Source organism: Stenella coeruleoalba (genome assembly GCF_951394435.1).
Source record: "Stenella coeruleoalba genome assembly, chromosome: 9".
In the NCBI taxonomy this organism is placed as follows: Eukaryota; Metazoa; Chordata; class Mammalia; order Artiodactyla; family Delphinidae; genus Stenella; species Stenella coeruleoalba.
Window position 1 is genome coordinate 87,741,726 of NC_137155.1, and position 12,114 is coordinate 87,753,839.

The following is a 12,114-nucleotide window of genomic DNA, read 5'->3' on the forward strand; positions in this document are numbered from 1 at the left end:
GGGCTGGGTTTCTAGCCCTGGCTCTGCTATGAAATAGCTGAGTGATCCTAGGCAAGTCACTCAACTTCCTTGTGCCTCGGTTTCCCGTTTGTAAAATGAAATGTTTGCGTCTTTAAAGTCTTTCAGTTCCTCCAACAAGCTGCTCTTTCACACAGTCACGAACCTGAAACATCCTTGTCCTTATTCGCTGCCCAGCTAATTCCTAATCATTTTTAATCATCCTTTCCTCAGGGAGGCTTTTTGTGGATCTCTGTACTAGCTAAATTCCCCACTGTTACATGTTCTCAAAAAGCCCTGTACTTCCGTTTATAAATGCTCAGCATGCCTACAAGGACTTAATTCTGTCTTCTCCACTGTCTGTAAGCTTGTACGGGTAGAGACTGTCTGCTAAACCACTTCATCTCCAACATCAAAGTACCTAACAGATTGTAAGTATTCAAGAGTTAATTTACAGAATGAATGAATTAGGTTCTGACAATATAAATTTTTAGGATTTAGGAGATGATTACCTCTAATCATTACCTCTAATTACCATATCTTCTAAGATAGTTTTTTTTTTCTATTGAGCGATAAATGAATACATTTGACTATCAATCTTGGCATGAAGTTTTCAGATGTACAAAAATTATTTTCAAAACAAGCTTTAAATTTTCCTAAATGTTCCTGTTTTGCTAATCAGAATTCAGTCAAATATCAAACTGTCATCATCCAAAAATAAGTAAATCACAGGGATCTTCTTTGTCTCAAAAGTTACCCTAACAATTTGAAACTTCGAGTTTTCTAATGAAGCTGACTTTAACTTTTCCAATCTGAAAGGGTTAGACAGTTACATTAAGAAAAATTTTAAAGATAATATTTAGAAGTAGTAGGATTTAATAACTAAAACACTAATCTCTGGTCTTCCTAGGCTTTCAAGAGAAATAAGAGAGAGAAACTAATGTTTAAGAAAATTCACGGGCTTCCCTGGTGGCGCAGTGGTTGAGAGTCCGCCTGCCGATGCAGGGGACAAGGGTTCGTGCCCCGGTCAGGGAAGACCCCACACGCCGCAGAGCGGCTGGGCCCGTGAGCCATGGCAGCTGAGCCTGCACGTCCGGAGCCTGTGCTCCACAACAGGAGAGGCCACAACAGTGGGAGGCCCGCGTACCGCAAAAAAAAAAAAAAAAAAAAGAAAATTCACTGTCCTCTCACCAAGCACAATGATTTCAAAAGTATAAAACCAGGACAGTGATTTTTAAGTATATTTAGACTCATGATAAAATGTTCTCTCTCACTAGCCAACCCCTAGATTAATTTCTTTCTGTGTAATAGTTCTTCAGATTAATCTTACTAACATCATGTTATTTGAAATGAAAATAAGAAATCTCTGTACATAAGTAAAAGCAAACCACAGATTCTAGAGAAGAGGTAGGAAACCTATAATCCAAACATCAGACTGAGACTATGGCTTAATTTTATCCAGCCTTTGGGTGGTGCTCTGTATGCCTCCAGTACCACAGGTGACTGGATTTTGTATTAAGAAAAGCAAGTACATCCATATCCAAGACTTATAAAATCAAAATAAAAGTTCCATTAATTTACTGGAGTAGCAGGAAATTCCCTGGTCGCCTAGTGGTTAGGATTCCACGCTTTCACTGCCATTGCCCAGGTTCAGTCCCTGGTCAAGGAGCTGAGATCCCACAAGCTGCATGGTGCAGCAAAAAAAAAAAAAAAAAAAAAAAAAAATTAGTAGGAATAAATAGAGGTAGGTAAATAAAAAACTTGCAGAGGTAAGAAATGATCTCTGGTTGGAAAAAAAAATAGTGTTGAAAGAGGGAGACAGAAGCGTTGGGACAAAGTTGTGGCAGTGTTCAAGAGTGAAGTGGGATTCTGCCTGTCTGGGGAGTTAAGTATTAGATTTAGGAAAAAGGGAGAAGTGGCTGCTGAGGTTAAGTCATAGGCCTAAAATGAGCTCTCTCCTTATCATCTCTTATTAAAGAAGTCTTCTCCAGTATGAACCCTCTGACTTTGGAAAGAACGTCTCCGGAAGATCATGTAGCCCACTAATGCCAGCATCTCTGGACCTAGGTCCTAGTAATTCTTGAGCTGCCTCCACATTTATTACCAATGATAAAGCCTTCTTAGTAAGGTCACCCTGATTTTTCTCCTCTACTGATCATGAAGCCCTTCACAGCCTCAATACACAGTAAACTTATCAGCAATAAATATTTTTTATTGTCTCTAAACTGATTTGTACAAAATCAATGTATAGACACCTTAAATTTCCTCCTTCTGGGGCCTTTAGCCCACTTAGCCAAGTTCAAAGATTCCCACCTCCCTAATCATATTCACTACAATCCTCCCTCTGATTGCGACCATCATGAGCATTACTTCAAACCCTTCTCAAGGAGTACTTTTGACAGATTCCCCAAATTCGGCTCTCTCCAACATTCTGGTTGCCAGTCAGTTTCTATCTGCCTTCCCAACAATCTAGTCAGCACCTCCTGGTATATCAGAAACTAAAAGTTAGCAGATGTGCATCCATGGGCATCAAGGAAAGTTATGAGTTCAACATTATTCTAATAAGGCTGGTGGAGGAAGGAGAGAAAAGAGTTAAGTAATAAACAAAAGGGTTAAGACGTCCCCTGCCTCCAAACGAATGACAAAGAACCTGGTCCACAGTTTCCGTTCATCAAATTCTCCCTCTTTCCCCAAAACTGGCTTAAAATGAATGAGTAAAGAATGATGATACAGTATAGCAACAGTTCTATCACTGTTCTATAACCGAGGTTCACTACTTGGGCACGATTTAAAAAAAAAAACACGGATCTTTGGTGGGTTTATGAAACTGCATCTCCACTGTTGGTCCTTAATACAGCTACAGAAAAGAGGAAACACACACAGAGTAGTCATGTCACATTAGCCTTAAGAGCAAAATAGAACCATTATCCAACTTTCACAGGTTATTAGCACTAAAGGGAACTTTAGAGATCTAGTTCAACTGCTTAGTTTTACAACTGAAGAAAATGAGCCAGGGAAGATTAATACATTTGCCTAAGATCACAACTGGTCATTGGTTTCTTAGTGATTATTAAAAAAATATTTCCCATTTTCTCCTAAGTTTTAATATTTTCAGGTAAATCCTGCAGTTGGGCAGAGTCAGCTATTATTTCCAAATATACAAAAAGAAAAAATGCCAAGTTGAGAAAGAAAAGAGAAGAAGACTTACCTCTGGGTCTGCTAGGCGCTGAGACAGACCTACAACAAAGACGAGGTTTTTTTGTACAACACGTACACTAGCCAAATGTTTGCGATTTTCTGATATTTTCTGTTTTCTCTCATTTTGTTTCTGTTTTTTCTCATTCTTTATCCTTTGCAGTTCTTCCTGGGAGAGTGGTTTATAAACTGCTGGGTCTTCTGGATATGGCTGTAGGCATAAAGCAAATATAGAAGTTAGCATTAAATAAACAGAAAACTGTATGAATAACAATTATCAAATTCTGGATGATGTGTATGCACATCACATCTCCCTTTGTTACAACTCCCTTTTTATGAATCTTTTCAGTTTTTATTTAATAAAAGTTAAATGTTATATAGAATTGTTTTAAAATACTATTTAAACCACTTATTGTGCTGAAATTTGAAACATCACCAAAGGTTCTAAAATTTAAAACAACAATATTGGTATTCCCTACAATGCCTAGCACACAGTTTACAGGAAAATTAAGCTTCTAAGGTACTGTGTAAGAGGCAAAGAGTATAAGTTCTCTCATCTAAATATGGGTTTATGTATTACAATCAACAAATATTTAATGAAAACTTACTATGTGCTTGGAGATTAATGAAGTACTTATTCCTTAATACATTCCCAGTCTAAGGACACAGATGAGCAAATAAACAGCAATACATAGATCCTCTGGCCCAGGAGTTTGAACTTAGCTTCAACACTTATTATCCACGTGGTCGTAGACAAGTCAATTAAACTCTATGCCTCCATATCCTCATAAGTAAAATGAAAATAATCTTAAAGTCTGGTGTAAAAATAACACTCATAAAGCAATTATTATGTGTAACTGGCACACAGTAATCCCTCAATAAATACTAGTAATTACACTCTTACAATGGTTTCCTCTCTCATCATTATAATTTTCTTTTCATTCCTATTGCTAATGCCAAGACTACTGATGGCCTGAATAAGAGCTGTGGGCTCACACTGCCTGGCTTTGAATCTTGGATCATTCTTTACCAAGAGACCTTGGCAAAGTTATGTAATCTGTCTGCCTCAGTCTTCTATTCTGTAAAATGGGAATCAGAGTACTTTATTCAGAGGGTTTCTGTGAGAATTAAGAAAGACAACACACTTATAAAGTAATTAAAATTGTGTTCTTTACAGAAGCATTCAGTAAGTCAGTTATTATAACAGCGAGCCCTCCATATCTGCTGGTTCCACATCCTCAGATTCAACCAACATGGACTGAAAATATTTTGAGGTAAAAAATTCCAGGAAGTTCCAAAAAAACAAAACTTGAATTTGCCATGCACCCAGCAACTGTTTACATAGCATTTACATTGTATTTACAACTATTTATATAGCATTTACATTGTATTAGATATTATATGTAACCTAGAGATGATTTAAAGTATATGGGAGGATGTGCGTAAGTTATACCCCAATACTACACTGTTTTATATAAGGGACCTGAGCATCCACGGACTTTGGTAGCTGCGGGAGTGGGGTGTGGTGTTCCTGGAAACGATCCTGTGCAGATACCAAGGGACAACTTAACTACTACAAAAAACAGTCAATAATAAATGGAAGATGGAACACACTAAATAATAATATCTAAAAGCTGAATGTGAAGAGATCCCAGAAATGGGAAACTGTGTCTATCAGAATATCAGAAGTGGGGATTAACAGAAATCCTGCCATCAAGAAAAAAAGTGGGGGACTTCCCTAGTAGCGCAGTGGTTAAGAATCCGTGTGCCAATGCAGGAGACAGGGGTTCGAGCCCTGGTCCGGGAAGATCCCAGATGCTGCGGAGCAACTAAGCCCATGCACCACAACTACTGAGTCTGTGCTCTAGAGCCTGCAAGCCATAACTACTGAGCCCACGTGCCACAACTACTGAAGCCCGTGCTCCGCAGCAAGAGAAGCCACCGCAATGAGAAGTCTGCGCACCGCAACAAAGAGTCGCCCCTGCTCGCCGCAACTAGAGGAAGACCGCGTGCAGCAATGAAGACCCAATGCAGCCACAAATAAAATATAAATAAATAGGGCTTCCCTGGTGGCGCAGTGGTTGAGAGTCTGCCTGCCGATGCAGGGAACACGGATTCGTGCCCCAGTCCGGGAAGATCCCACATGCTGCAGAGCGGCTGGGCCCGTGAGCCATGGCCGCTGAGCCTGTGCGTCCGGAGCCTGTGCTCCACAACAGGAGAGGCCACAACAGTGAGAGGCCCGCGTACCGCAAAAAAAAAAAAAAAAAAAATATATATATATATATGTGTATATATATACACATATATATATATAAATAAATTTATTTTTTAAAAAAATGAAGAAAGAAGTGGGAATCAGGAAGAGAGGAGGGAGTATCCACAAGCATGAAAACTTGCATGCCTTTAACATAAAGTAACTTTCATCTTTTCATACATAAAGTTTTAAAAATTAATTAAAAAAACAAACATCCTCCAATTTGTGAGCACACTTTGATTAATGCTGAAGGCAATTAAGGAAGTGAGATTTCCTTTTATGTTCCTCAACGTCTATTAGTAATAACATAAAGTCTCCAAAAATCCTGTTCTTAAATATTCAGGCATAACTCTTGGTGGTCCTGCAGGATGTAAGCATCCATACCATTCAATTCCCACATTTAAAGATTTGAGGGGCTTCCCTGGTGGCGCAGTGGTTGAGAGTCCGCCTGCCGATGCAGGGGACACGGGTTCGTGCCCCGGTCCGGGAAGATCCCACATGCCGTGGAGCGGCTGGGCCCATGAGCCATGGCAGCTGAGCCTGAGCATCCGGAGCCTGTGCTCCGCAATGGGAGAGGCCACAGCAGTGAGAGGCCCGCGTACCGCAAAAAAAAAAAAAAAAAAAAAAAAATTTGAATCTATTTGGCATACTCCAACTTACTAGTGAGTGGGAGGCACAGAAAACAGAGGACTCAGTAATTTCCCTGACTTTTGCATGACCTGAGGGCTTTCTCCAGGATCAAATATAAAGTTTATGTCACACATTTTAGGGGTTCAATAAATATTTGCCACCTTAATACCAAGCTACTCTCTAGAAGTGGAAATTTAGCACTACTAATTTTCTTTTTAAAAAAAAAACTTATGTCGGGCTTCCACTGTGGTGCAGTGGTTAGGAATCCACCTGCCAATGCAGGAGACACAGGTTCGAGCCCTGGTCCAGGAAGATCCCACATGCCGCGGAGTAACTAAGCCCATGCGCCACAACTGCTGAGTCTGCACTCTAGAGCCGGTGAGCCACAACTACTGAGCCCATGTGCCACAACTACTGAAGCCTACATGCCTACAGCCCATGCTCCACAACAAGAGAAGCCACCACAATGAGAAGCCCGTGCACCACAACGAAGAGTAGCCCCCCCACCCCCCGCTCACCACAACTAGAGGAAGCCCGCGCACAGCAACAAAGACCCAACGGAACCAAAAATAAATAAATAAATAAAAAGAATTGGCTACCATCTTTAAAAAAACAAACAAACTTATTTCAAAGTGTTCTTACATTTTAATTTGAGGAACCAAATGGTTAAGGATCTATTACAATAAATTCAATTCTTCAATCAATGATGTAATCTTCCCAATTTAAATCTCTTCTCTCTCCACTCACCCTTCTGTACCTATATCTCCTTTCAAATCTTAATCTATCTGTCTGGATGATTTTAATCCCACGAAGCTATTCAAAGCTATATGGGCACAAGTATAAAAATGAACTACATACAAACCAATTAAAATATCTTTCCACAAGATCATTTAAAATTTTCATTTGCACATGGAAAAGCTATTTTCTACCACAGGATTTCTGGGTAGCTCCTTTCGGAGCGTTTATCATTAAGTTCATTTGAAAGCTGTTGCCCTTCATTAACATCTATAGTGGTGATAGTCTACTCCCTGAGTGGATCAAGCATATAGATTGTTCCTAGTTCCATTTCAAAGTCTAATCCACGCACTGAATCTTACCAGTCCATGATAAGAGAAGTATAAAAATTGAGAAAAAGCATTTGGAAACTTTTATAGCAACTTAACATTGCCACAACATTCAAGTACCTCATCAGTGGGCTCTGAAGAATAAGATAGTTATCTGTGTGGTTGTTATTGAACTTAGGTGGTAAATCACATGACACAAGCTGGGTACTAGGCATGCTTAATAGGACCCTGTATCAGTCACCAACAGACTGTGGTTGGGGGTGGGGGTGGGTTACAAAAAATCTGGTTCTGCATCAGAGATAGTCTGAAAAACACTGATGTAACTTTTAACTCTTCTGAAAACATGAAGGATTTGACAAGCACTCCGGTTTTTTTCTTTGCTAACAATCTCTGACACTGTAAAATCCTGATAAAAGATGATGCAAAGTAATACAAATGCCAAAAAAATTAAAATACATACACACACACACAAAAATGGAGAATGACAATTACCAAAAATTGGGTCGCAGTATCAATTCTCATCAAGTATATTACTGATGCACCACCATGTTGAGTATATAACACTGGTTACCCCAATCTTCTTCTATATTATTCCAAGTTTTTTCTATGGAAATATACTTCCATAAGGCTTCAAAGTCAACTTAAAGTCAATTTTATTGGAATATAACTGCTACATAGTGATACATTACACATACCAATACAGAAAGATACCAACACAGGAGAACAAATTAGTTTACCATGAATTCCATGATCGTTCCTCCTCCACACACACACCACCATAAAAACCCACTCTACAAATCCAATAATAGAAAATTAATAAGCTCATACAGTAGATGAGGAACGGAGGTAGATTAAAGATGGGATATGAAAACACGTAATTTGAATAGCTGCAGAAAGAGACCGTGACCCACAAAGCTAGTAATAGTACTAAAAATGAATATAAAGAAAAATATATCTGGTCTACTTTTTGACTGAAACAGATAGGTTAAACCTAATTTTCTAGGAATATAGGATCAAATAAAAATTACAAGTAAAAAATTTTTCTTTAAAGGTACTACTGCATGTTACAAACTAGTGTTAAATAGGACACCTGTGGAGAAGCATTTTTAATGTGTAAAATATTTCTAATGGTGTTAATTTGCCAACAAATTGCCAAACTACTAATTAAGATGGTTTATAGTCTCTAATGTAATCATTTAATTCCTTTCATATGTTTAGTTATGTTTCCACTTTTATTCCTAATTTACATGTGTATTTACATGTGTCTTCTGTTTTATTTTCTGATCAGACTTACCAGACTTCGTTGTTTCAAAGAACCAGCTCTAACCGTTACTGAAATATTGCTTTTTTCCTATTTCACTAAATTCTACTTAATCCCTACTTTCCACTGTCGCAATGTTTATTCTTTTTCTGGTTTCTTAACCTGGAAATAAGTTCATCTATTTTTGTTCTTCATTTCCTAATTAATGCATTTACAGCTTTATCTCTTCCTCTTGCTAAAGACAACGAAAAATACTGTATAAAACTTTTTCCTAACCAACATCTTAAAAACAATAATGATCTGCAGTGGGGAAGTCCCAAGACAATTTTTGGATAAAAGTCAAAACCCAGAGAGATAAGTGGAAAGTCTGAGTAACAACAAATGGGAGAGAGGAACAAATGGGGGAAGAGGGACAGCATTAAAAGTCCAAAGCCAAATCAAGGTGAAGAATTTTGGGGGAGATCACTCCCACGTTAAGCTGAGACCCAGCCCACTCTCAAAGAACTCATTTTGGCTCAGGGTAAGTAAAAACTACACAGAGGTCAGTACACGATAAGAAAAAAGGAAAAGGGTGTGAAGAAAACCATCCTAGAGAAGTTGAAACCAACCCCAGGGAAGATGTGCATCCAGGAGAACAAAAGACCTTTACGTTTAAGGCATCCCTAATGGCAATGTTTACAGGATCCAGCAGAAGTCAAATCAAAGCCTCTCTATCGGAGGGCAAATTCATCTTGGGCCTTGGAGAACCTTACAAATAATTCAATGACAACCATGAAGCAGATACAGACAACAAATCACATAAAGAAATAAAACAACATGAACAACAACCAACAGAAACATCCCTCACAAGACTTCAGCTTCTGGAATTACTGGACAAATTTTGAAACAATAATTCTAATCTGTTTAAACAAATATAATACAAACTTGAAAATATCTGCATGGTATAAAAAGCTTTTTAAAAAAATCAAGTATCAAAAAAGAACAAACGTTACTTCTAGAAATGGAAAACACAATGGCAAAATTTAAAAACTCAGTAGACTAGACCTAAAAGAAAAAATTCTGATTGATCAGAAGAGATCATCCATTAATGCATGAAAGGACGAAATAGAAAGAAACAGAAAAGAGATTAAAAGACATGGCAGATAGTGAAAAGATCTGGAAAATATTTAATCAGAGTCTCAGAAAGAGAGGAGAGAGAATAAATGCAACAGCTGAAGAGATAACAGCTTAATTTTTTCCAGAACTAATGAAACTCACCAAATCCACAGATTCAAGAAGCGCTACAAACCCCAAGAAGAATAAATAGAAATACACAAGTCAGTTCTACTTTCTGGAACTGATTAATATATCCATTGTGGCCTAACAGTCAATTTTTGTACCCACTATACCTGTATTTTAAAGTTTTGTACAAATTTATTTGTACAGAGTTGTGTGCATGCACAAACACACACATGCTTGCTAATTGTGTTAATCAAATTTTCCATTTCCTTTTTATTGTGTACTTCATATATTTCTAAAATACAGAAATTAGAAGTCTCTCCATTACGCACGTAGGTGCAGTTTCTCCTGGTATTTACATCAGCTCAATACACTTCTTAGCTCTGTTAAGTAAATAAAAGTTTTGTGACTTTAGGGGACCTTTCATCAGTAAGAAAAATATTCTCTTTATCTTTTTAAAATGTGTTTGATCTTGAATTTGATTATGACTAACCAATATCAGTACTATTATACTTTCTTTCCTATGATTTCCATTTGCCCACTCTATCGTTTCTCCCCTAGTTTCACTGATATTTTTCTTATATGTGTTCCTAGTCAAACAGTTCTACAAGGTTTATTAGGAAAAAGAGCAGTCCCCCATATCCTTCCTCCCCCTCAACAGTTGCCTCTCCCTAAAAATAATCTGCTTATTCTTTCAGATGATTCTTTTGTCATTTACTATCACATCATTAAATAACATGCTTGTATTGCTACTTCCTGATTTTTCAGTATTAAATATTATTACATTATGCAAATTGAAGATTTAGATTTCTTTCAGCCAGCCTAACCATACATTCCAAGCCCACTTTCCAACCTTTGGTTAGGTCAAGGGTCACAATTACATTATTATGAAGTTCAAATATTATTTACACACTTCAACCTCCAGCCATGGCACATTAGGTGATAAAAGACTAGGGCTACCAGCATAAACAACTAGAAAACTAGACAAAATATATGAAATTACTGTTTTCAGACACTGAATGACAGACAGTGAACAGCAGGTCTATGACCTCTGAGAGAAAAGAAAGAAGACAGATGAAAACCACAAGTGTCCCAGTTTTCTGCTCTTCTGGCACTTACTGGACATTGGCACTGGGTCCAACTGTCTCAATGAGCAGAGGGGGACAGTGTTCAAAATTTGAAGACGTTGAGGCAACTGAAATTTATGGGGCAAAATACCACACAGGGGGAACTAGTACAAAAAGAATTCCAGAAATCTACATACAGGAATCCTGTGGTAGCCAGTTTTCATAACAGCCCTCCTGAAAACACCCTGATAGAGTGAGTATAAACAATGAATTTAGGGAGGAAATAAAAAAGAACACCAGTCACATGTACTCTTTCAGAATATAGAGGAGGAAACATTTCCTGAAACCAGTATTTCTTTGGTACCAAATCTAAAAACAACATAAAAGAAAGCCACAGATAAATACCTCTCATGACACAGACGCAAAACTCCTCCTGAAAATATTAGCAAATTGAAAGTAAAAAGGATAATACATCATGATCAAATGAGATTCACCCTTGGGAGGGAAAGTTGATTAAAAAAAATCAGCCTAAATCACTGCTTCTACAGAACGAAGGAGATAACACACGATCATCTCAATAGAAGCAGAAAAGGCATTGGATAAAATGCAACACCCACTCATGATAAAAACTCTCTGTAGGCAAAGAATAAAAGCAAACTTCCTCAACCTGATAAGGACCACCTACAAAAAAACAGTGACATACTTAATAGTGAAATACTCAACGTCTTCTCACTAAGATTGGGAACAAACAAGGATATGTGTTCATTCCACTTTTATCCAAGGTTATAGTGTAGGGCTTACCCACTGCAATAAGGCAAGAAAAACAATTTAAAGAAATAAAGGTTGGAAAGAAATAAAACTGTCTTTATCCACAAAAGATGTGATCATCTATTTAGAAAGTCCTAATGAATCTATTTAACAAAAATCAATTATTCTACATAATGACAATGAACAACTGGAAAATGGAATTTTAAAAACAGTATCATGTGCCAAAGCTCAAAATCACAGGGACCTCCCTGGTGGTCCAGTGGTTGGGACACCACCCTTCCACTACAGGGGGCACAGGTTTGATCCCTGGTGAGGGAGCTGGGATCCCACATGCCACATGGTGTGGCCCAAAAAAAAAAATTCCCCCCCCCCAAAAAAAGTTATAGGCAAATATAACAAAGCATGCTGTACTCTGTACATAAAAACTACAGAACATTGTTTCTGAAATGTTTAAAACCTAGAAAAATGGAAAGATAAAACTTATTCATGACCTATATGAGTCAACATTTTCAAGATGTCATTTTTCCTCAAATTGACCTGCTTATTCAATGCAATCTCAACCAAAATTCCAGTAGTCTTTTTGTACAAAATAACAAGCTAATTAAAAAACTTATGTGGAAAGGCTAAGGTTCAGATACACAGAATAAATTCTAAAAAGAA

The 12,114-nt window shown here is 37.7% G+C and overlaps 1 protein-coding gene across 7 annotated transcripts in view; it reads right to left on the reverse strand.

Moving 5' to 3' along the window:
- The window catches only part of CNOT4 (CCR4-NOT transcription complex subunit 4), a 141,481-nt gene that overhangs the window by 62,603 nt on the left and 66,764 nt on the right, over positions 1–12,114 (reverse strand). For all 7 annotated transcript variants that reach the window (XM_079931201.1, XM_079931199.1, XM_079931200.1 and 4 more), the window contains one exon: positions 3,206–3,403. In XM_079931201.1, coding sequence (XP_079787327.1) covers positions 3,206–3,403 — 198 coding nt within the window. The remainder of the gene's footprint in view (positions 1–3,205; positions 3,404–12,114) is intronic.